This window comes from Ornithorhynchus anatinus, chromosome X1, assembly GCF_004115215.2.
Source record: "Ornithorhynchus anatinus isolate Pmale09 chromosome X1, mOrnAna1.pri.v4, whole genome shotgun sequence".
NCBI lineage: Eukaryota > Metazoa > Chordata > Mammalia > Monotremata > Ornithorhynchidae > Ornithorhynchus > Ornithorhynchus anatinus.
This window is the reverse complement of record NC_041749.1, coordinates 29,095,169-29,120,804: the sequence shown is the minus strand read 5'-3', so window position 1 is coordinate 29,120,804 and position 25,636 is coordinate 29,095,169. Positions and strand designations below refer to the sequence as shown.

General features: G+C 47.0%; 1 protein-coding gene across 3 annotated transcripts; it reads left to right on the top strand.

The window, feature by feature from the left end:
- Positions 1-1,223: 1,223 nt before the first annotated feature.
- On the top strand, positions 1,224-16,401 carry NIPAL4 (NIPA like domain containing 4). 3 transcript variants are annotated; one of them, XM_039910342.1, is made up of 7 exons: positions 1,399-1,476; positions 2,565-2,695; positions 7,519-7,758; positions 8,906-8,962; positions 12,105-12,195; positions 13,297-13,457; positions 14,892-16,401. In XM_039910342.1, the coding sequence occupies exons 2-7, from the start codon at positions 2,659-2,661 to the stop codon at positions 15,515-15,517; spliced, it is 1,212 nt and encodes a 403-aa protein (XP_039766276.1). In that variant the 5' UTR covers positions 1,399-1,476; positions 2,565-2,658; the 3' UTR covers positions 15,518-16,401. The 3 variants fall into 3 exon arrangements, with proteins under 3 accessions (XP_007653485.2, XP_039766276.1, XP_039766277.1); XM_007655295.4 differs by lacking the exon at positions 2,565-2,695 and having other exon boundaries at positions 1,224-1,476; positions 14,892-16,399; XM_039910343.1 differs by lacking the exon at positions 1,399-1,476 and having other exon boundaries at positions 2,281-2,695.
- The last annotated feature ends 9,235 nt before the right edge of the window (positions 16,402-25,636 follow it).

Here is a 25,636-nt window from a genome sequence, read left to right as displayed (position 1 = left end):
TTGGCAAAATAAAACACTTTATATGTATCATCCATTATCATCAACCTTACCTTGTGCAAAAGCTGTGTGCAACTACATGCTTGCAAGAGTAGAAGATACAGTTCCTACCCTCAATGAGCTTGCATTCTAAATAAAGACTGAATCTTCTTCCTTTGGTCAAAATATCAAGGAGATCTATTAGCTTCAGTGGAGCTTATTCACACCTCTGGACAGTTGTTAGTAATATATTTTTTGTAAATGTAGCCACCTACAAGAAACTTTTACTCACCTTGTGTAAATCTGCGGTTCAACTCCAAAGACCTTGTAGAGAGACAGAGAAGTCTGTAACTCTCTCTTTTAAAATAAGATTATTAATGTTACATGTTTCCTTTTTTCAGAAATAATGCTTATTTTTCTTATTTATTCTTGGACCAAATTTCCCTTTTTTTCCTTTGAGAGGCTCTCTTTTTTTCTTTTTAGAGAGACATAACGACCTGATTTCTCCCGTCTTCCCGTGGGGTGGGAGGGGGCCAATCCAGAGGTGAAAAGGCCTCTGGTGAGAGAGTCATTCCCCCTACTCCGTTCTACCCAAGACACACTTCTGATGATCAGCTGAGCAACAGGAGCCCATTTGTTCCCTCTCAAGACAATAGGGTGATTTAAAAAAGGTGGTTCAACAATAGGCTGATTTAAAGCAGGTGGTTAGGTCCCCATTCACTCATCTTATCACTTCCATTGTTCTCACCTTTTAATCCAACGATCAAAGTGGTATTCCAAGATCCCTCCTGGCTATGCCCTTTTTTTCAGGCTGGTTTCTTTGCCTGCCTCCCCAGATCCCATCGTGAAAGAGCTGCGATTTATTAAATAGCCGCTGGAGTGATAGGGCTAGGAAACATTCTTTGGAGCTAATCTGTCGTCTCTAAAGCTGCAGTCTCCTGCTTGGGGTTACGAGAGCTGGGTTTAGACAAGCAATCAAGTCTGTTGTTCGCTGGGGAAACACTTATTCAAGCGAAATTATTGAGCGCTTACTGTGTGCGGAGCACTGTACTAAGCGCAGTGCTAAAGTCTATGCTGACAGGGGTACTGTTGCCAACCGGAGAAAAGGACACGAGGGGTGAACGGGGGAAAGAAAGGAAAGGACTATATAGGGCCCTAATGGGGACAGTTGCGTGCGTGGCCTAGCTGGGCCACCAATCCAAGGGATGGAACACGGTTTTTTTAACCGTTTCTACGGGGAAGCGCGGTTGATTGAGCGAGAAACATTAAAACGGCTCTAGGGCAGGAACAGGCCTGGAAGCTCACTGGCCCTTCATCTGTTCTCTGAGACCCCGGCCCACCTTCGCTGCCCTGCTCTCCGCACATCTCGGATGCCAGCTCCGAAGCCAACTCTCCCCGGGAAAAGTTTCCAGGTTTCCTCACACTGTCCGGCGAGAGGGACTGTAATCTGCGGTCCGCTTCGTTCTGCTCTCTGCTTTGGGGCGATTCCTAGCATCAACAGTGAGTGGCAAAGCCGAATTGTCCGGGGAGTCGAAGAGGTCCTTGATGATTTAATTGAACTGGCCCAGACCGCCTTGCTGAATTTATTATTGTTGTTGTTAATAATAATGTGCTACGTGCTTATTATGTGTCGCAAACTATACTAAACGCTAATACAGATATAATATGAATAGACTGGGCAAAGTCCCCACAATGGGCCCGTCTTTATTATCCCCTATTTAGGGGAAGCACTGTGGCTTAGTGGAAAGAGCACGGGCTTGGGAGTCAGAGGTCATGGATTCTAATCACGACTCCGCCACTTGTCTGCCGTGTGACCTGGGGCGAATCGCTTAACTTCTCTGTGCCACAGTTCCCTCATCTGTAAAATGGAGATTAAGACTGTAAACCCCGCAGGGGACAACCTGATTACCTTGGATCTGCCCCAGCGCTTTGAACAGTGCTTGTTACATAGTGAGCGCTTAACAGATCCCATCATTATTATCAATCCCCATTTGACAGGTGAGAAAATTGAAGCATAGGATAGTTGTGACTTTCCCAAAGCCTGCCAAAACCGGGACTAGGACTCAGGTCTCCCTCTTTCGTGGGCACGCTGCTTCTTCCTCTCCTGCGAAGCAGCGTGGCTCGGTGGAAAGAGCCCGGGCTTGGGAGGCAGGTCGTGGGTTCGAATCCCGCCTCCGCCACTTGTCAGCTCTGTGACTGTGGGCAAGTCACTTCACTTCTCGGTGCCTCAGTGACCTCATCCGTAAAATGGGGATTAACTGTGAGCCTCATCTGGGACAACCTGATCACCCTGTATCTACCCCAGCGCTCCGCACATAGTAAGCCCTTAACAAATACCACCATTATTATTCATCGATCAATGGATGTGATTGATCGGCTCGCAACCCAAGAGGCCCGAGGAGCGACCCAGTGACGCTTTTCGTAGACAATAGCGGATTTCATTTTAAAAGACAAGTCCGGGGTCGAGCGGCGACCGTTCGTTCTTAACCATCAGTGGCCCGAGGACGGTCCTAATGGCTTCTTTCTGAAGCCGGGGGACGAGAAGACCGAGGGATCGTCACTCGGCCAAGAAAGTTGGGTTTCCCCAGGAGAGGAGGAGGCGGCGTCATCCTCCCCGGGCGGACCCAGGACCCTTCCAACCCCGCCCCGTCCCGCCTTGGCCGTCGGAGCCCCAGCCGCCCCATGGAGCCGTCGGGGAGCAACGGCAGCTGTCACAACGGTGGGAAAAACGGTGGGGAAAACGGTGGGGAAAACGGTGGGAACGGTGGGGAGGGCGCAGGACCGACCCCTTCCTCCCGGGGAAGGGACCGGCTGGCACAAGCGCTCGGGCTCAAGGCCTAAGGCCGTTAGGCACCGTTGCCCCCTTCCACCTTCTTTCTTGCTCTGGAGGGCGGGGGGAGGGAGGGAGGGTGTCTCTTCTCCTCTCTAGGGATCTTATTTGGGGGGACGGGACGTTGCGCTCCCCTGGAGAAGGGGCGGGACCGGGAGACCCGAGAGCATCTTAGGGGGACTGGAAGGAACCGAGGGGAAGAGAAGGGATCCGAAGTTGGAGTCATCCGTATCTTGGGAAAGGACTCTACATTTCTCTAGGTCACAGTTTACCGCCCACCCCCCGGGCTTGGAAACGGATATTTAAAGCAAACGCTCCACACCTGCCCTTCCTTTATCTCTCTCTCTGTCACTCTTTCTCTCCCTTTCGCTCTCTCCCTTTCGCTCTCTCCCTTTCGCTCTCTCCCTTTCGCTCTCTCCCTTTCGCTCCCTCCCTTTCTCCCTCCCTTTCTCTCCCTCTTTCCCTCCCTCTCCCTCCCTTTTTCTCTCCCTTTTCCCCTCCCTTTCTCTCCCTTTTTCTTTTCCTTTTTCCCTCCCTTTCCCTCCCTTTCTCTCCCTCTTTCTATCCTACTCTCTTCTCCCCCCGCGACCTGAAATAAGTTCAGTTCTCACAACCTTATGATGCCATCCATAATAATAATACCTTGGGTATGTACATCACTCTTTTCCCCAAAGCTCTCTTAGAATACTTATTTCATTTTTGCTCTCACAACATCTCTGTAAGACAGGGTATTATTCCCCCAGATTTGCAGATGAGGAAATGGGTTCAGAGAGGTTAAGCGACTTGCCCACAGTCACACAGCAGGATGATGGCAGAACTCAGATTTAACACAGGTCTTCCCGCTTCCGGTCCTGCACTTTTCCACAACACATGCCTCCTTCTCTCGATACATTTGAGGAGTTTGTCTCAATTGTCCTATGTCAATTCAAGGAATTATTATCTAGGGGACAGGAGACTAATACTAATCAGGATTTTAGTTTTGTGTCTTTTTTTTTCCATGTGAAGAAACCATGCTAACCTGTTAGACTGGACTTTTACAATCACTTGTAAAGGAACGGCAGCTCGGTGGACAAAACGCCCACATTCCTACTCGATCGCATCCAGTCAAAAGGTGACCACAGGAACTGGGGTCTACGTGAGACTTTTTTGTTTTGTAAGAAATCTGGCTAGGTAAAGATGGTGTATGAATGTTCCAAGAGTGGTCAGTTTGCTGCTGGATTTGTTTACCTAAATTTCTCTTAATCCCCTCCCTTGGTGCCTTTCTGGAAGACTGAGATGGGGTGACTCAGATGTAAACTGCCTAGGAAGGGTGAGCTGGTGATATAAGAGTGAGCAAGGCAGAACCAATCTGATGCGGCTTGGAAATCAGGTAGATAGTTAGATTTTCTTCCTGGCAGGCTTCTCTTCTGGCTTGTGGGGAAGCAGCGTGGCTCAGTGGAAAGAGCCTGGGCTTCGGAGTCAGAGTCATGGGTTCGACTCCCGGCTCTGCCACTTGTCAGCTGTGTGACTGTGGGCAAGTCATTTAACTTCTCTGTGCCTCAGTGACCTCATCTGTAAAATGGGGATTAACTGTGAGCCTCACGTGGGATGACCTAATTACCTTGTATCTCCCCCAGCGCTTAGAACAGTGCTCTGCAGTGCTCTGCGCTTAACAAATACCGACATTATTATTATTATTTTAGCACAGAACAATGCCCTCAGTGGGCTCTCAACAAATGTAATTACCATTACTAGCTTTAGTGCGTGTTTTTTAAAAGGGTTTTAATTTAAAAAGAATGTAAATCCTCTGTCACTACAGAGAAGGAGACTTAGGAGTTGCACTTCCATTATGAGACATTTGGAGGAAAGGTTCCGTTCACTCAGGTCAGTGTCATGACTCATCATCCTGAATTCCTTCCCCTCAGCAAAACTGAAGCCCAAGCACCCACCCCTGGACCTGGGTTTGTATGACAATCTGACTCCCTGAGCCTCTGCCTCTGTCCTTCAGCAAACCACACAAGTTCCCAGCAGCCTGGGAGGAATAGGCAGTCTACTTCGAGAAAGGGGAATGTGGGTAGTACGGAGGGTCAGTAAAACACGATGCCAAAAAATTGGCAAACAAGATCCAGTCCCAACCGCACTGGTCTTTTGAGCACCACACTGAATGGAGCCAACCTTGTGTTTTAACAAGGAAATGCCCTGGTTCCTGTTCATGCCAAGTCTTTACTCAAGGACAGTGGGGTGAACATTCAATATAATATAAATGTTCCTTGATGATGCTCTCTGATGTTACTCAGAGGTGCACACATACAGCTCACAAATGCTATGGAATAATTCCTTAGGAGTTGTAGTAGAACTTATCAATCATTCAAACAATGGTGGGTATTGAGCACTTACTGTGTGTTGAGCACTATACTTAGTGCTTGGGAGAGTCCAAAGGGAGGTAAGTATATTCCCTGCCCTTAAATTACAAATACTTAAAGGAATGTCAGAACTGTGGATTTTTAGCAAGCTTCACACTTGCCATATCTCCCAACTCTGCTGTGAGGTTCCTCCTACCTTGAGACAAATTTCCCAGTGAACTTTACCTCAAAGATCCGACTTAACTCTGAAGGTCTAACCCAGCCTCATCCTCTGATGTGAGGCTGCGGCGTTTATAGGGAAGGTAAGTCTGGGTCCAATTCAGACTGAGAGCCCAACATCTCCCCAGACCTACACTGGAGTCTAATCCAGACCCTCGTTCCCAAAACTGGACCATAACCAGACCAGTCTTTAGGGGTAGGGAATATAGGACAATACGTTTTGGACAATGACTTTAGCTTTCGTTTTCATTTAACTCAGTAGAAGTAGTATTTGAGGGAAAATTCACAGAGCGTGTAGCTTTGTAGTGGGTGTGTGACACGACCCTGCAGAATTTGTGGAATCCTAACTCACTGCAGGCTTACCTGCTCCCATGGAAAAAAAAACCTTACTATCTTTCTCTCTGATGCATCTTGTCTCATTTCTCTTCACTAAATGTTATGACTGTTGTTTAAGGTCCCTCAGGTCCCTCTTTGCAACTTGAGAGAGAAATACTTCTTGACCCTTAAGACAAATACACTGAATTCTCTGGGGCTGTAGGTCTGGTGACCAGAGTTGGAGAGCAGACAAAATGAATTTGTCAGGATTCTCAATGGTATTTATTGAGTGCTTACTGGGTGTTGAGCACAAAACTACCATACAGTAGAGTTGGTAAGCAGGATCCCTGCCCATAGGGAGCTGACAGTTTAGGGAATGTAAGTGACTCTAAGGCCAGATCAATACTAGCAAGTTATTTGTCTCAATGAGCCTAAGACCTGGCCTGAGAGCAGTTCTAGGCTTGCAGAGGTTCAGTCTCAGAGCTGTTCTGGTACTTTGGTACCTTTGGGAAGAGGTCCAGGATCTTTCTTGCTAAGAGCCATAGAGATGGAGAGGAGGTGATGGAGCTGTGAGGGGAGCCATGTTGGGCCAGAAACTGAGGAGCTGCTACTCCTTCAAATCTTCCTTCTCGGAAGAGCCCCCACCTAAGTGGTTCCCTTTAGGTAATGAGGGAAGTGTCATCTTTCACCACCTCAGTACCTCTCCTGATACACTGTTAAGTATGGTGGAGACTTACCTGAGAGAAGTGAGGTGGATAAATGCCATCCCATCCTCATTTTTTATAAAAGCGACCAAGGTCCGGGAATGAGGCCTGGAAGACAGATCCCTCTGTATATAGCCAGTGTTAAAATGAAGCTTGTTGCCCACTCTGGATGGTGATTGGAGTTTGATAGTTGGATGGATTAAAGTCCAACCAATTTAGGAGCCCTGATCCTCAGGGGCTCCTAACCAGCTTGAAATCGCATCTGCTACCCTTGTACCTGGGAGGGATGCCAGCTGCTTCAACCCAGCCGACTCCACTCTGAAAACAAAGCCACCAGAAGTTGTAAACCCCTTCAGCTACACGGTCCATGTCTAATTCCTGCCTGCCTACTCTTTCACGGAGATAAGTACAACTGCTTTGCACACAGTAAGCACCTAGTAAATATTATCACTACAGTTGCTATTACTACTGTTGCTGCTGCTACTATTATTCATTCAATAGTATTTACTGAGAGCTTACTATGTGCAGAGCACTGTACTAAGCACTTGGAATGTACAATTCGGCAACAGAGACAATCCCTGCCCAATAATGGGTTCCCTAGTACTACTACAACTTGCAGATTGTTATTGCAAATGAATGAACTGGGTCTTTGCCCCTTTATGCAGGCTTTCCTCTATAGCAAGGTGTTTTGTATGTGTTTTTTTTTCTTAATTCCTAAGCAGCCATCAGCTAATTTTAAAGCTGAGTTTCAATCAATGCAACCTCATCATTGAAGGGTCTCTCTTCTAAGTTGAAAATGAATGCTTTCTTGTAAGAAAATGACTTGAGGTTTCTTTAGAGCTCAGATTTGTTTTCCCGCTTCAGAACTCAGGGAAAGGGGCAGAGGGATACCTGAGATCGGACCCAAGAGCCTGCAGTCAACCAACCGCCTCAAGAAAATGCTCAGCGTCTTGCCAATTTACCTGCCAAGAGAGCTGAGACCGGCAGGTCGAAGGTGCATTGCATCCATGAGCGATCGGAGAACTAAAGATCAGAGGCCAAGAAAGCAGAAAAAGACGGGAGCACTTGTCTTGTCCTAGGTTATGTAAAGTAATTCACTCTCCCTTTATCTCCTTTCTGTACTTCCCTGCAGGTTCCCTGCTCACCTTGCACTGCTCCTCCCAGCAGGTCCTGTGCCAGATCATCGGGGAGCTGGGTCTAGAAGCCTCCGACAATGCCACCTCGAGCAGCTGGCAGGAGAAGGCCAAAAGGAATTATGGCTTTTTCATTGGACTGGGATTGGCTGTCTTCTCCAGCTTCCTTATTGGCAGCAGTGTCATCCTCAAGAAGAAAGGGCTCTTGCGACTGGTGGCTAAGGGGGCCACCAGGGCAGGTAGGGGGCTTTGCTAAAGTGGAGGACGGAGTGGGGAGGGCAACAGAAAATGTCAGGCGTTGAGCCTGATTCTCTCCAGACTGGGGTGTTTGGGTAATGATAATAATAATAATAGATATAGTACAATCAGATCAGGCAGAGTCTGTGTCCCATATGTCAAAGGGAGAGGGAAGACACATATTTAATCTCCATTTTACAGATAAATAAACGGAGGTACAGCAAAGTTAGGATTAGAACCCTGGTCTCCTGTTTCCCAGTCCTTTATTCTGTCCACTAAACTATTTTGCTTCTTGCAGCTAGAGAACTGGCCTTCCTCGTAGAGGAAGAGAGGTAAAACCTTTGACTCTGAAGTCTAATAATATCATCTTTAGAAGTCTGAGTGTTGTGAGATGTAAAACACTGGGATTGTGGGCCTGGGCATGCTTACATGGGAGTAGCCATTTGGACTTTCCCATCCCCAGCCTCATTGGCTACCACTGCCAGAGGTCTCAGCTTTTTATTGTTAATCCTCCACCTTAGAAATACTGTACTGGGGGCTAGGGGCCAACACTACTTTGGGTTGGTGAGTGAGCTAGTCTTGGTGAACCATTTGACGATGGTGTATGGAATGGCTGGTGGGCAGACACAAAAATGCGGGTTTTTCTGGGAACTTCCCTTTGACTTTGAGAGATGTGTGGAGCTACAACTTGACACTCTGGCCTCAGGGACTTCTCTCAGTGGGAATGATAGTGGATCTCCAAGAACTGGTTGCCTCGACTCCCAACTCCTCCAGTAATCTGAGGCCATAAAGACTGGGACTGCGCAGGGGATTTGGTCTGGAATCATGGAAACATTTTCTTCTTCTTGGTTTTCATGATCTTGATAAACAATCTCGACAAGTCCCAGGCTCTTTATTCCAATGCTCGTCCATCTTTAGAGTTAAAATCTCTCCAGCGGGGCTGCATAGTCTATATTTTTTCAAGATTGCCTTTCCAGTCCACCCACACTGGACACCAGCCTTTCCAAGTGGTTCCTTGTTTTGGACAAGCTGCTGTCCTCTTTCCATGCTACATTTAGCTTTCTCCCTAGATGTTCCATGCCAGCCTTCCTAGTAGCTGCCATTGTGGACTTTGGATCAACCTAATCTTTCTCCCCTCTCCTTTCCTAGTCGATGGAGGATACGGCTACCTCAAGGACAGCATGTGGTGGGCTGGACTCCTCACTAGTAAGTAGAGACTCACATGCACGTCTTAGTTGCTGACCATTGTTGGGGGTCAAATTCAACCCCGATTTGTCCAATCAAAATGAGCTGGATTTCCCCCTATTTGTATGGCAGATTTAGCTCAGTGGGATTGTATGCAGCCCCAGGAATTAGTTTTCGATCAGCATCTTTATCTAGTTGGAGACTATAGTCCCCACAACCGCAAGTATCTGGATTTACAAGCCAGAGGAAATTAGACTCAGGTGGGTTCCAAGCACTGGAGTGTTTTTCAGTTTTTCTATAGAGACCTATTGTTTGAGAAGACTGGGAAGGTTTGCAGCAGCAGTTGCTTTCAGGACCCTGCCACAGCACCCAGCAGCTGTGCCACCACTTTCCTCCTCCCTGCACTTTCCCTTACCACTGAGCCATCCACAGGAAGGCAGGGAAAGGAAAGAGGAGGAAGTACCACTCCGTTGCCTCTGGCTCGGATTGGTCTGGTGAGAGAATAAGGCTTATTTATTTATATTAATGTCTGTCTCCCCCTCTAGACCATAAGATCACTGTGGGCAGGGAATGTGTATGTTTATTGTTAAATTGTACTCTCCTAAATGCTTAGTACAGTGCTCTGTACACAATAAGCACTCAATAAATACAATTGACTGACTGGCTGGCTTGGGAGAATCACTGGAGGTACTACCAGGGCTATTTGTATCAATTTTTTGAGCCAAACCAAGTCACCAAAAAACTGCTATGGTTTTAGAATCTCCCTCTTATCCTCCTGATCTTCCCAAAGCCTCTGCTCTAGGAACACAGCCCCAGAATGGTCTGGGGCTCCTGCAGGTATCTTCCAGCTGTCTGCTGCCACACCACATTGGGCGACTCTCTGCCTCACTGTGTCTTTAATCAAAGGATTTATTAAGCACTTACTGCATCCAGAGCACTGTACTAAGTGCTTAGGGGAGAGTACAGTGCAACAGAGTTGGTAGACATGTTCCCTGCCCACAATTAGCTTACGGTCTAGAGATGACCTTACTTAGTCTATTTTCCCATCCTGTGGGGCCCAGTATAAGTTCACAGTTCAGTGGCCGCTTTGGGAGAGACAGAATTTAGAACTTGCATTGTATTGAGCAAGGAAGTTTTTCCCTATTTCCCCTCTTGTGGGCAGGGATATATCTGTTACATTGTACTCTCCCAAGCGCTTATTATAATGCTCTGAACATAGTAAGTGCTCAGTAAATATGATTGATTTGATTGATTCTGATGTCTTACTGCAAATAATAGGGAGGTTGTTACTTCTCGTAGGGCCAGGACCAGGGGGAAGTGCAGACCTGAAAGCTACTTACAAGGACCTTGTGGCTGGGTGACCGCTCAGCAGTCATCCTTTCGAATAACAGGCAATATATTGGACCTGCCTTGCCCATGGAACAATCATCCATAGTACAATCTTCAGAACAACCCCATCTTCCCTACTCCCTGCCCACCTATTCAGACTTCTGAACTAGATCTTTAAGGTTGTATATAGAAAGCAGTACTGTCTGTTTGAAATCGATTTAATCCCAGCTTTCATTATGCAGATTGATTTTCTATATGGTCTGATTGGAAAATGACCCAGCCTCTAAACACTAGGCAAGTACACTATTTCCTGGTAAGAAGAGGAAATTCAGCACCCTAAATTCCAAGAACACTCACCAGACATCTTCACTAGCAACTAGATAAAATAATATAGAGCATATACACATATATGTCTCTAGGCTGTAAGCTTGTTAAGGGCTGGGAATGTGTCTGCTCATTCTGGAGTACTGTACTATCCCGGGCGCTTACTACAGTGCTCTGCACATAGTAAGTACTCAAACAAAAGCATTGATTGATGGACTGATCGATCATCTCATTATCTTTCATTGTGCAATATAGTTCTCCTGACAGTGAGATCCTAACTGTGCAGCTACCTAGGCTCTTGTCTCATCTTTGGGATTTGAAAACTGGACGTTGGAGTCCCTGGAAATAAAAAGAAGTGAAAGCAACTGTTCTGGGGCAATTGCAACTCAGACAGAGGGGGGGTGCCCCCATTCCCATCAGGCCTCATGGGTGTAGGACCCGAACTGTGCTGGCCAGGGAACAGACAGCAACAGTGGTGGTGGAATGGGCCCCTCCATCCAGCGCTCCAAGGTGAAAAGGAATGGTCAAGCCAGAAGAAGTGGTGCCAGGGGCTTTTTTAAGAGTGAGCCATGGAGTTACCACTGCCTTTGGCACAAGCAAATACTGTTCAGTGGGTGAATGCCCACGCTGGGGGTGACTTGTGGCAGATGGGAAGTAGGTCCCTGCCCCACTCTCAAGGTGAACTGGTTAAGGGTCAGTTAGGGATTGGGGGCTCTTCAGGGGTAGGGACAGAGGCTTCACTGACCCAGTGGTAAAAGCCACCTGTGTGCAGAAGTCTGTGCTTCAGTTCCCTCAACTGCAAAAGGGGTATTAATACCCTTTAGACAGTAAGTTCGTTATGGGCAGGGCATGTGTCTGTTAATTGTTGTACTCTCCCCAGCGCTTAATACAGTGCTCTGCACACAGTAAGTGCTCAATAAATACCACTGAATGAATATGCCATGCATCCTAGATTCCAGAGGTCCTCCAAAAGGTATGTGGACTTTGGCCTGATGGTGGTGCTGAAATCAAGCCAGATTAGGCCAGAACTCAGCTCCAGTAAAAAGGAAGGATCTGGAATGGATGCTTCTGGGAGGCAGGGGCAGGGGTAGTGGCAATGGGCTTTATGGCTGGCTGGGGGTGTCCAGATAGGCTCGGGCCAGGGAGGAACTGTTCCACCAACCCCCACCCCCAGCCTCTGCTGTCTGCTGTCTCTTTGGAACTCTCCCACTTTGCTCCTCCCAAGGCCCTGGGCTGTGTCCCCAGTTCCTTGTCCTGCTTCCAGGGCACATCAATCAGACCAGCCCAGAAATCTGTGGGGACAATCGGAGCCCTCCCCTTGGCAGCCTCCCATGCCCGCCTCCCTTCGCAACCTCTGTGCCACACCCTTTCATCATCAGCAGTGGCAGTGTAACAGAAATTTTATTTTACTTTAAACCCTTCCTGCTGGGTGGTAGGGGTTCTCCTGAGTGATACAGAAAATCCTAGTCAAAACACCAGGAACAGCATTAACTTTTCTTTTTCTCCTCAGTGGCTGCAGGAGAAGCTGCAAACTTTGGTGCCTATGCGTTTGCTCCCGCGACGGTCGTCACTCCCCTGGGAGCCCTAAGTGTGCTCATAAGGTTATTAATGTCTCTCTTCTGCCATGCTTTTGTGATTGCAATTGTACTCTCTGAGCAGGGCTGAAAATACCATGCTCAGCAGAGACAAACCTGGTTCCCTGCTCCCCACCATAAAACAGCACACTGTTCTTCTCAGCTGCTTACTGGGTCCAGTCATTGGGGAGGGCCAGAGATGATGTTCTCCTTGCCCCAGGCTTCATGTGTTGCTTCTTTTGGCATGCAAATTTGAGGATATGCCCATTTGGAAATGCTTCTTTGGCATAAGGCTTCCCGCTCACTTGGCCGGCATTTTGTGTCACTAGAGTCTTTCTTCCTCTCCCATAATACTATACTAAACTCTATAAAAAGATAGGTGCCTCCACCCATAAGTTGTGAAGCTGATTTAGCTAGAGTGTGCTATCCAGAAAGTCAACTAGGAAATGTTCCCATGGCTTTAATGAAGCTTTATAAATGGACAGAAAAATCCACCAGGCCTCCCTCCTCCATGGATATTTTCAGTTGAACTAAGAAGAAAGCAATAATTACTTTTAGGAGCTCTCCCAGGTCAGGGAAGTGGAGCTGATTGAGGGGTTAGGGTTATGCAAGGCCTGATACTTCCTGGGGCATGGGGAGGCAGGGGAAGAGGATATTTCCAGTATGGAAGTTCCACTCTTAAATCTTTCCTGCCTCACAGACCAATATGGTGCTTTTGACTTCCTACGCCTCCCGATGGGATTTCAAACAGCCCTGGGTCTCAGAGAGCAGGACTTAAGACAGCCTCTGTCATAAAGGGGTGGCTGAGAGCTAAATGATGAGGTGCTGGTTACTCAAGTACATAACTACTCTTTCCACCCATCACTGCCCAGGGCTCGCCCTGGTAGGCTCTTCTCTGAGGTTGGCCCTGCTCATTGTCATCACCCAGCATGAGTTACAGCCCAGCTAGGTGAGGAGGGGATTTGTCCAACAAAAGCTGTATTCATGGCCCCAAACAGCCTCTATCTAGAGAGGTCTCGTCTGGCAAATTTTTCCCACTACAGCTCAATTTTGCCTCTAGAGCTCCCATGTCCTGGACAGACCCTCAGGAGAGGTTCATATGCACTGACCTGCTTTCCCCCTCTACAGTGCCATCCTGTCCTCCTATTTCCTGGGTGAGGGACTCAATCTGCTGGGGAAGCTGGGCTGTGCCATCTGCGTGGCAGGCAGCACCGTGATGGTGATCCATGCCCCTGAGGAGGAGATGGTCACAACCCTAGATGAAATGGTTTCCAAGCTGAAGGACACAGGTGAGGACCTCCGGAACTGGGAGAGCCTGGGATGTTCATTGAACACTTTTTCACGGGCTTCAGATGCTTGGGAGGCCAGTAGAGAGTAGATACTCTATCTGCCCCCTGCCCAACTCTGCTTTCAACTTAACAAGGAAGGCAAGATAGATGTGCACAGACACATACGTTATTAGAATCTTGCAGGGTGGTTGGAGTATGCCAGGAGATAACTGGGGAAAGGATGCTGGAGGAGCTGGGCCTTGAGATTGATAAAATGCTAAGGAAATGGTAACCAGGAAATTGTTCCACGCTACAAGTAGTCAACTTTGGAATAGAAACTGAGATATAATGGGAGAGGGACATCCACTGGTCAAGGAAACTACAGTCAAAATTCTGAGGTAGTAGGGACGGTCATGATGGTGATAGTAGTAGTACAAGTGCTTGGGAAGTGGAAAAGTGAGATACATTCCTTGCCCACAAGGAGTTTATATTTGAATGGAGGAGGGCAGACATAAAAGTATTTACCAACAGAGTAATAAAAATAATTGAATGCCTAACTAAATAAACATATGTTCAGGAATGCTGAGGTTGGTTAAGAAGAGTGCTGAGGATATACTAACTTATAAGTAAATACACAAGTGCTTAGAACGCTTAATGGGTTTACATGTTTTGGGGAGATGGAAATTAGACAAGGAGCGTTGAAGCAGATGAGTTTTCAAGAGGGCTTTAATATCTCTCTGTCTGACGTGGGGAGGGAGTTGTAAGATATGGGAAAGTGGATAGAGGCTGGAGAATCAAACGAGGTTCAATTAGAAGGTTAGCTTGGGAGGAACAAAGAGAGCAGTTTGGGAAGTTGTGGGTGAAGAGAGCATATTTAATTCATTGTGGCACTTGTTAAGCCCTTACTTAAGTGCCAGGCACTGTACTGAGTGCTGGGTTAGATGCAAGATTATCAGGATGGACACAGTTCCTGACCCAAATAGGGTTCACATTCTCAATCCCCACTTTATAGATGAGGTAAATGAGGCATACAGATGTTAAGGAACTTGTCCGAGGTCTCACAGCAGACAAGTGGCAGAAAGGTGGAGTGAGTTTGTGGCGGAGAGCCTGGGAGCTAATTGTGAGGAGATTTTGCCCGCTTTGGAGGGACACAAGCCATCGGAGAGCTTTAAGGAGCAGAGAGATAGGTGCCGAGCGACGCTTCAGGAAGATGATCCTTGCGGCATCATATAGTATAGATCGGAAGAAGGGAGAATTTTCATTCTCTGAGGTGTGTCCCTGCAGAAGGTGGGCCACCCAAAATCTCCTTGAGGGCTGCCACTTGCTGGCAAAGATGCCGGAAAGATTTCTTCCTGCTTATAGTTTCTTGCCTAATAGTGGGCTCTGTGCATTTTCACCAGATCCAATCAAATTGGTACTCAGGTCCTTTTTTGTGTGCTTTCTCCCCTTCTCAAGGCTACATCGTCTTTGCGGTTCTCAACCTGGTGACCTGCCTCATCCTCATCTTTTTTATCGCCCCCCGCTACGGCCAAAAGAACATCCTCATTTACATCATCATCTGCTCTGGGATCGGGGCCTTTTCCGTGTCTGCCGTCAAAGGCTTGGGGATTGCCATCAAGGGTTTCTTCCAGCACCAGCCTGTTCTACAGCATCCCCTCAGCTATATCCTCGTCCTCATCTTGGCAGCTTCCCTCAGCACTCAGGTTAATTTCCTCAACCGGGCCTTGGACGTCTTCAACACCTCCTTGGTGTTCCCCATTTACTATGTGTTCTTCACTACCATGGTCATCACCTCCTCCATCATACTCTTCAAGGAGTGGACCACCATGACTGCGATGAACGTCGTGGGCACCATATCTGGCTTTGTCACCATCATCCTTGGGGTCTTCCTACTCCACGCTTTCAAAGACCTCAGTATCAGCTGGTCCAATCTGCCCCACACGCACACCGACCCAACCCCTCCTCCGGACCCAGAACCCATTGTGATCAAACTGGAAGACAAAGGCATCCTGGTGGACAATATGGAAATGCCTATTCCTTTGCCTGAGGAGAAACCCAAAGTATATATCGTCAATGGCTAGAACTTGAACTGGAGCCCTAAGGGTGAACCCACGGGGCCACCCTGGTCGATACTAACTGCGTAGCGGCGTGGGTAGGTCCAACAGTGATTTTTAATGTGTGTTTTCAATTCCTGATCCAACTATGTGATGTCCTTCTGTGTGTGTTGGTGTGTGGGTGAGGAGCACACTTATACCTCCTATATCCTGGCAAGCTAAAATGGCATCCCTTGGAGGAAGACGTCCAGACCATGACCTGCTGGAAATGAAGACCTTCAGGCAGACCTTGCTTCCAAACAATGCACTCAATGCCGATTCTGGACCCCCAGGACAGAATTTGACCCTTTGAATGTAGCTGACTCCCTGCCATCCTAAGAAGCATTCCAGCAGGGGGTCTGTCCGCTAAACTTAAGCCTGCAAGCCATCGCAGGACAGAAGTGCGCCGGACTCTGGGAGTTCGGGGAAGAGCTTCCATCTCCCCGTAGCGCACTCTCAGAACCTCTGCACGATTTCTCACTGTGAATGACTCCCATTGTCTCAGGAAAAAACCCTCGGATTACAGCTTCGTTGTTGTTGGACATCAGCTTGTCTGTCTCTCTCTAGGCATTTTGAGGTGCCAGTCACCAGAGGACCGAGGAGGGCAGACGGGGATTTAGAATACCAACAAAGGGCTTTTCACAGAATCCCTCTGCCACAGGGCGGTTCTCCGCTCTTGAATCGCTGGGCCTCGCCTCATCTCATTAGAAAGAGGAAGGCAGCTGTTCCAGGCTGCTATGGTTGAAAAATGTTTTTGCTTCTGATCTGGATCTGGCAGTGTGTATTGTTTCCTTTTCTCCTCTTTAAAAACCAAACAGATCTCTCCCCACCACTTTCTTGGTCAGCTAATAGGAAAAACATTTTCAGATGCTGGTGGGTGCTGCGTGTTCTGTTTGTTCTGATGTCTGATCGATCCCGAGAATGTCGACGTGTGATTTGTGTACTGCTGCCGAGTGAGTTCTGGACTGGTTCGCTTCCCGGTTCTGTGAAAGGCTGCCTTTTGTTCGGGTGGCCCTGTGGGTGTGAGGGCTGAGGTTTGGCTGGGTGGTCCCTGGGCCACTGGCAGTAGTTGGTCAAATTGAGCTCTCTGCCCAGAGCCTGCCTCCCGTGGATGGCTAGACAACTGGCACTGCTTTGACCTGGAACTCCCAGATCTGGTTGGTCTGAGGATACCTGCTGAGGCTGGAATTCCAGCCTAGCTGCTGGTCTGTTTCAAGGATTGGGAATTTGGGAGGGACCCCACCTCTTGTCCAGCTGTGGGAATAGGGACTGAGGGAAGGAGGCAGATTTCCTGGGAACTCAGAGATGATCTCTTGGGCGGGCGAAAATGAATACGAGGGAAGTTCTAATCCAGTACCGTGATGTTCGGTGAGCCTGGATGCCCATTCTGCAGTCCACCAAACAGCCCATTTCAAGTCTGTTACCAATAGAAGAGCCAGGTGACTAAGGCCATGAGTTCATACACTCCTCCCTCCTCTGCTCTCTACAACTATAATAATGTTAGTATTTGTTAAGCGCTTACTATGTGCAGAGCACTGTTCTAAGTGCTGGGGTAGATACAGGGCAATCAGGTTGTCCCACATGAGGCCTAATCCCCATTTTCCAGATGAGGTAACTGAGGCCTAGAGAAGTTAAGTGACTTGCCCACAGTCACACAGCTGACAAGCGGCAGAGCTGGGATTCGAACACATGACCTCTGACTCCCAAGCCCGTGCTCTTTCCACTGAGCCACGCTGCTTCTCTATCCAGGCCTCAGTGGGAACAGTGGACTTAATGGGGCCCTCCATTCTCCACTCCTAAGAAGTTTACATCTCGGGCTAGACAGGCATAAAATACCTGATTCTTGAGGCTGGAGATGAGCAGCCCTGAATCCCTGTGAGAAATGGTGAATTTGAAGCATGATTACAGGGTTTGGTACACACAGTTTGCCTGACTGGTCGGCAAGTCCTTAGATATCTTCGAGATTGGGGAAGAAAGTAGATTTCCTCTCTGCTGCTTGGGAAATTGCAGTCTTTCAAACCAAGTCCAAAATCCTGACTTTCTGTTTTTGCCCAAAGGAGTCCTTTAAGCAGGTGAAAAGAGTGTCTGAGCAGGATTTGTTTCAAAGCCGCGACTGCAAATCACCGTTCGAGGCAAATACAACCACCTCCCTGGAAGCCGAGTTTCTTCTGCTAGCTCCGCCTCTTGTTATTCCTTACCTGTTTCAGGTGCCAAAGTTTAATTTAAGGGGTGGAGCAGAGACTCAGAAACCCTCACCCTCGATTTAGCTGGGGAAGCCCAGGAGCTTACACAATTAATGGCTAGGGAAGAGCCGAGAACAGGCTGGAGCCTGCCACAGCCCGGACCTCCTGTAGTCTACTGGGTGGGGGCCAAACCATAATTGAACCACCATCTTGGCAGCTTCACTCCCTGTCAATGAGCAGAGCAGGCTGGCTATGGCTGCCCAGCCAGCCCACAGTTCCATTTTCGGGGGAAGGGGAGAAATGTCTTCCCTTCTGTCTCAGCTGCTCTGGCTTATGAAAGGTCTATAATAGTATTTATTAGCTGCTTCTTGTGTGCAGAGCACTGTTCTAAGCTCTAGGAAAGAACAAACAGGTGGTAATTACACAAAGTCCCTGTCCAGGGAGTTCACAATCAAAAAATACAAAGTGGGAGAGGGGACTGGAGACAATCAGAAGGAAAGATAAAACACTAAACACAAAGAAACAAAGATCAGTAAGGTATTGTGGGTAAGGTATTGTGGCTAGAGGAGTAAAAAGTCCAGTATAGCCTAATTCCGAACACTGTTAAAACCTCATTGCATTCAACTGGGAGATGTCCCTCCAGCCCAGTAATCAGTGTCCAGGAATAGCAATAGGATGCTGGAGAAGCAATGCGATGGATGCCTTCCTAGACATCTAATGGCATTATAGGTACCATCTAACATTCTTGATTTTTTTCCCTCTGTATCCTAATCCCTTTTCATCTATGATTTTATCCAAATTCCTCTTGTATTTACTGACGTTTTCTGCTTGTACATCTTCAACTTCCACATCCGTAGCAACTGCTCCCTGAGAAAGTGTTTCCTTGGCATTGTCTTGAAATTGCCACTTTCAGTCTTCAAAAAGTGGCCTTAATCCTGTTTCTGAGAGATTTGGTGAGCAACAATTTTATGTCCATTGCTCACAACCTTCAAAGATTCTACAAATTACCCTTTGTCTTCCTTCTTTCAGACTGAAGAATTCTAATATTGTTCAGTCTCTCTTAGGACAGAGAAGCCATTCCAACCTTCTGATGAGCTTCATTGCCTTAGTAATTTTCCAACTATTTTACTCCTTTTTTGACAGGGAGAGCAGAACTGCCTGTTAGAGAAGCAGCAGGGCAGAGTGGTTAGAGCACAGATCTGGGAGTCAAAAGTCATGGGTTCTAATCCTGGCTCTGCCACTTGTCTACTGAATGACCTTGGGCAAGTCACTTAACTCCTCTAGGCCTTGCTTCCCTCATCTGGAAAATGGGAATTAAGACTGTGAGCCCTGGGTGGGAAAGGGACTGTGTCCAACCTGATCATCTTGTAATAATAACAATGTTGGTATTTGTTAAGCGCTTACTATGTGCAGAGCACTGTTCTAAGCGCTGGGGTAGATACAGGGTAATCAGGTTGTCCCACGTGGGCTCACAGTTAATCCCCATTTTACAGATGAGGTAACTGAGGCACAGAGAAGTGAAGTGACTTGCCCACAGTCACACAGCTGACAAGTGGCAGAGCCAGGAGTCGAACCCATGACCCCTGACTCCGAAGCCCGGGCTCTCAAGTGCTTAACAAATGCCATCGCTAATTAATCAATTAACTGCATTTAGCATTCCGAGATGCAGCTATAACATGGCTTTAGAAGGCAGAAAATTTGATTTCTTTTGTTTTAGTCTCTACCCCCTTCAAGATGATGCTCAATTGTGGACTCCCGTGTGTGTTAAAAGTACCAGACTTGTACTGAAGGAGGTTCTACTTTCTGGTAAGTCCAGTCTCCCTCTCCCACTTGATGCACAGCCCTTGTTATTATTATTATTATGCTATTTGTTAAGTGCTTACTATAATAATAATGTCCGTATTTAAACACTTACTATGTGCCGAGCACTGTTCTAAGCGCTGGGGTAGATACAGGGTAACCGGGTTGTCCCACGTGAGGCTTACAGTCTTAATCCCCATTTTATGGATGCGGTCACTGAGGCACAGAGAAATGAAGTGACTTGCCCAAAGTCACATAGCTGATAAGTGACAGAGGCGGAATTAGAACCCACTACCCCTGACTCCCAAGCCCGGGCTCTTTCTACTAAGCCACTGTTGTGCTATCTCCCCTACTTTCTAGAGAAAGTAGAGAAGTAGTGTGGCTCAATGGAAAGAGCCCGGGCTTGGGAGTCAGAGGAAATGGGTTCGAATCCCAGCTCTGCCACTTGTCAGCTGTGTGACTGTGGGCAAGCCACTTAACTTCTCTGTGCCTCAGTTCCCTCATCTGTAAAACGGGGATAAAGACTGTGAGCCTCGCGTGGGACAACCTGATGACCCTGTATCTCCCCCAGCGCTTAGAACAGTGCTCTGCACAGAGTAAGCGCTTAACAAACGCCAAACGTTATTATTACTTTCTGAGGTGAGGTGCTGCAAGGTGACAAATGAATTCTATGGAGAAGCAACCCCCTCTACAGTCCATGCGCGTAATCGCATATACCTCAAGTGCACCAAGTTTCTCGTAATGATTAATAACTGTGATATTTGTTATGCACTTACTATATGCCCAGCTCTGGAGTAGATACAAGATCAGGTTCCCTATGGGACTCACAATCTAAGCAGGAGGCTGGACAGGTATTGAATCCCCATTTTGCAGATGAGAGAACCTGGGCACAGAGAAGTCAAGCAAGTAATTCAGCAGCGTGGCGCAGTGGAAAGAGCATGGGCTTTGGAGTCAGGGCTCATGAGTTCGAATCCCGGCTCTGTCACTTGTCAGCTGTGTGACTGTGGGCAAGTCACTTAACTTCTCTGTGCCTCAGTTCCCTCATCTGTAAAATGGGGATTAAGACTGTGAGCCCCACGTGGGACAACCTGATTCCCAGTGTCTACCCCAGCGCTTAGAACAGTGCTCTGCACATAGTAAGCGCTTAACAAATACCAACATTATAAGTTGCCCCACGTCACACGTACAAGGAGCAGAGAGAGGATTAAAAGCCCAGGTCCTCCGACTCCCAGGCCCTTGGTCTTTCTACTAGGCCAGGGTGCTTCCCATGGAAATCAAGGGGCTTTTTCAGGGAATTTTAAAAAATGCTTTAGAAAGCAGAGACTGAAGTTCTCAAGTATGTAGGTCTCTCGAGTTCTTAACAGCTTCATCCGTTACTCTGATTGTAAGATGTCATCTGTGGGAGGGGACGATAAGAGTGAGAAAGCTCTCATTTTCTAAAGTTGCAATCTGAGAACATAATATGAGAGGCCTTTAGTGGGTCAGATTAACGGTCTATTCAGACAACAAGAACTATAACTCTTAAGAGGTAAGAATAGCTACAGATTTTCCAAGCCTCTAAGTAGCCAACTCAAGTGGAGCCCATGGGAAAGTGATAACTGGGGTAGCTTCAGTGCCATGGATGGTGGTATGATTTGGAAAAAGCCGGATCCATTAACAATCTCAATTTTTGACCAAACGTGCACAGGGCAAACCGAATATTCGGTGCCCTTCTTCCATTTGTGGAAATTGTACAGTGCAAGGGTGGCCAGTGATTTCAGAGTCACGGACAGTGGTGTCTGTACCCAATCCTGGGAGCTTTGATGCCACTGTGTACCATATACTAGCCAGAAGGCACTGAAGTACTTTTTCCATCCTCCAGTTCTGTCGCCTACATCCAAACAACCAATGACAAGCTGACAGTGTTCTGAGCCACCAGGGCCACTCTGGAGGACTTAATCTCAATGGAAAAAAACCCCCAAAACTGTTCAGCCCAGTTCCCCCTTGATGGTTTTCAACTCCCAAGTGCAACAAAGTATTAGAATCAACTCCTCCCCTACCTACAACTATTGGACAAGCTTTTTAACTAAGGTCTGTGCCCATACTGTGGATCCTAAAAGCTTGGTAGAGACTTTATTTTAACCAGAGATGGGTTAAGGTTTGTTTTGTTTTATTCATGGCATTGTCCTAAATCCACATCCCCACAGGGCTCACAGCCTTAATCCTCACTTTAAAGAGGAGGTAACTGAGGCACAGAGAAGTTGGTTTTACCCATATTCACTAGGCTTCTACCCCCACATCTTTTTATTATTAGTAGTAGTAGTAAACCCCAAAGACCCTGAAAAAGAAATTCATCTTTTTCTTTACACAGTCACTAGCAAAATGAGTTTAGATTGATGCATGAATCTACCTTAATCCTCTCATGGCTGATTAGGCTATTTAGTAAATTTGTGTTATGATTTGCCAATATCTCTACTGCCATCAAAGGAATCAACAGATTTTTTGATGATACCGGGAAGGCGTTGTCATTTTAAAATGCTTCAAAAATAGACTTTCTGGTATTTGTTAAACTCTTACTGGGTGTCACATACTAAGCGTTGGGGTAGATGTAAGATAATCGGTTTGGACACAGACCCTGTTCTAAATAGAACTCATATTCCTAATCCCCATTATAGGATGAGGTAACTGAGGCACAGAGAAGCTAAGTGTCTTGCCCAGGGACACACACAGACAAATGGCAGAATTGGGATTAGGACCCAGGCCCTCTGACTCCCAGGCCAGTATTCTTATCTATTAAGTCATGCTGCTTCTTCCTGGGAGATTTCCTGCCTCCCTGCTCTTTCTGAAGGTTTCTTAATGGCATCTCTGGACAGTTTTTGTCAAACTCTTTGACGAGTGCCATCATTTCCCTAGCTCCAGTACAACATCTGGCTCTCAAAACCAGGAATGGAATGTCATTATGGCTTGAATGGATGCCGGCGCCAGCTCTCCGGTTTGTGCCAACTGGTAACTGAGAGGTCAAGCACTTGTTTGGGGATTTGCAAATGCTGGAAAAAAAATGATGTTACAAAAGAAACATTTGCCACTCAGAAATCTCTGTACAATTAATCTTGAAAACTCCCAGTTGAAAATAAATGCAAGCTCAATGTAGTCAAATTAAAAAAAAAAACTTGACAATTACTCCAATTGATATCATTTTAAACTCTCCCAATTTGTATCCTCACTGTTAGTAGAGCTTCCTTTCCCCAACCTCCTTCCATTCTTGTCTTGTACTACAGATCTTTGCTTTTCCATTGTGTGAGTGAACAGCTGATAGGATATTTAATGGGGCATATTACGGAACCAAATTCCAAAAGCATTATACCCTCATCAACCTTCGCTTATATATACACATGTAGACTGTCTAGAAATTAAACATGACTGATACTGTGTTCAGATCTCCTCCCCTTCCATTGACTTTAAGCTATTGCCAAGACTGGCTAGGATGACTTTATCTTACCGTTCATTTTTAGCCTTGAGGTACTCAGGGAAACTTTACCCAATAAGGATCCAACCAGGGCTATTTTAAACTCAGTTTGTAAGGGGACCCACACAGCATTTCAAATGACAAATTAACAATTCATTTTAATGACATATAAACAAGCCAAAAGGCACAATGATTTGTATTATTCAAGTATCTGCATAGATATACAAATATCCTTATTGTAAACAATTGATAGGTGAATGAAATGAAAGGACCCATAGTCTGTGTAAATAATCTCCCAAATAACACAAAAATTCACATTTCCCCTCTCCCCAACACACTCATACAGAAATGTAAAACAATTTGTTGGAAGTTTCCAAGGCATCTTCCTGTAAATCCCCAACCTAGAAAACTGCACCAGGGACATTGGGTACTGTTCCCAGTGATGGGAGAACTTGAGGTGGCCTGGAATTGGCTTGGGTGTTTGCATCCTGAGTGATACTTTAGGCCCATCTGTGACCGGTACAAAATGAAGGGGTAAAACATGTTCTACCATCAAAGTGACATCTCTCTGGATTCTGAAATCTCTCACTTCCCCAAATTAAAGTGACCAGACTTTCCCAAATCCATACTAGGACAAGGGATGGAGGTCAGCGATCCAAACAGAAGTCAAGGGTAAAGGCATGTGAAGGATTCACATAGCAGACAAGCAGGCAGAGGCAGATACACATCCAGGCATGGGTGACACAGACAGAAGCAGTAAGAGCAGGTCAAAAACAGCAGCAGCAGCAGAAGCCTTGCTGCTGCTTACTTCCTGGATTTCCCAATGTTACATTCCGGAAAAGCACCAGTACAGAGCCCTTCTCCAAGGCTAGGGTGGAGGGGAATGGGAGCTGAACTTGGGGAGCTGGTGGCTGCAGCAATCACCGGCTGCTGTAGTTTATGCGGCTGGAGGCTTCTTAGAGGTTTTGCTACACCACCTTGGCTTCCAAAGGTGAAAACTTGTCCTTCCAACCTAGGGCAGGAGCAGAATTCTCCACTGTGCAATGGTCCTGCTTAAGGAAGGATGTCTGCTAACCATCAGGATGGTGACATCGACAGAGGTGATGGAATCGCCATTCAAGAATGACGGAGGAACCTCGGTCCTTAGATTTCAGGACCGAGAACCTGAGCGAAGGAAAAATGGAAACTCCATGGTACCATGTGAAGTATAAAAGAGTGTTTTCTGGACTACAGTCTGCACTGTCATTTACAATCGGAATGGTGAAGTCCAAGCATACTTTCCACTGGGTTCAGTCACTTGGTTGAAGTGCCTGATAGACACGATGGGAGGCCACTTTAAGGATGATAAATTACACTCTGGATGACAATTCAGTTGCTCATACAGATTTGGCCAAAGAAAAGCTACACCCAGTTTCTCCCTTCCATGTTGCATCATTACTGGAGAAAGGAAGTACTATTTAAAACTATTTGCTTCCTTTCCATATTTGTTCAAAGAGAATTCATGTAAATGGCAAACACTGGATAAGGCTAAAGTGTCTGAAGCTTTAATCTGACATTACAGTGTCCACTTCCTGGGATTAAACTACTTTTCCAAGCATTTACGACAGTTCTGGCCTACTATAGATGGCCAATCGATGGTATTGATTGACTGAGGAGCAGTGATCTTAGAATCCCGGTTAGAAAAGACAATCCAACCACGGAAATTTCCGCCAGTACAGAATGGGTCTCTGGGATATTTCTTTTTCCAATCAGATCTCCCCTGCGCTTCCTTCCCGTGGCTCCTCTCCCTGAGGTGTCAGGGAGTTTCTGAGAGGAAACAAGAGAGAGACTGAAAATGACCAGAAAGGGAGATGGTCATTCCTGCAGCACAGCAATCCACAAAAGGGAGTGAAGTGGAGGGGCAAGAATGGCAAGCTTGGCTTAAATGCCGAAGGACATCCGCTATCCCTGAGGCCTCCCTGCCCCTCTCCGCATGCCCCCCTGGGGCCCTCATCGTACCACCTGCAGTTTGCTGGCACCTCAGCAAGGGAGCTATCACTGGGAGAAGGTTGGGGGAAGACTGACAACCAGAGACTCCGTCTCCTGCAATGCTGGCTGGACACAGCCCCACTTGTAAATCCCCAGCTCTATCTGGGAAAGCATGTCATCAAGAAGCAACATGGCCTAGAGGAAAGAGCCCAGGCCTGAAGTCAGAGAACCTGGGTTCTAATCCTGGCTCTGCCACTAGTCTGCTGTGTTACCTTAGGCAAGTCACTTCACTTCTCTCGGGCTCAGTTTCCTCATCTGTCAAATGGTGATTCAATACCTGCTCCTTGCCACCCTCTAGAAATAATAAATAATAATGATGGTATTTGTTAAGCACTTACTACATGCCAAGCACTGTTTTAGGCACCGGGGTAGATACAAGCCAAGTCAGGTTGGACACAGTCTCTGTCCCACATGGAGTTCATAGTCTTAATCCCATTTTACTGATGAGGGAGCTGAGGCACAGAGAAGTTAAATGACTTGCCCGAGGTCACGGAGCAGAGAAGTGGTGGAGTTGGAATTAAAACCCAGGTCCCTTCTGACTCCCAGGCCCACACTCTATCCACTAGGTCAGGCTGCTTCCCTAGACTGTGCACACTCCATGAGGGAAGGGACTGTGTGCAACCTGATAACCTTCTATATACTCCAGCCTTT

Bases quoted from the DNA above. Each gene is read 5' to 3' on its own strand.
- NIPAL4 (XM_007655295.4), top strand. From the start codon at position 1,347: ATGCCAGCTCCGAAGCCAACTCTCCCCGGGAAAAGTTTCCAGGTTTCC. The intron at 7,759-8,905 runs GTAGGGGGCTTT...CTCCTTTCCTAG, and splicing joins TAAGGGGGCCACCAGGGCAG to TCGATGGAGGATACGGCTAC. The intron at 13,458-14,891 runs GTGAGGACCTCC...CCCCTTCTCAAG, and splicing joins TTCCAAGCTGAAGGACACAG to GCTACATCGTCTTTGCGGTT.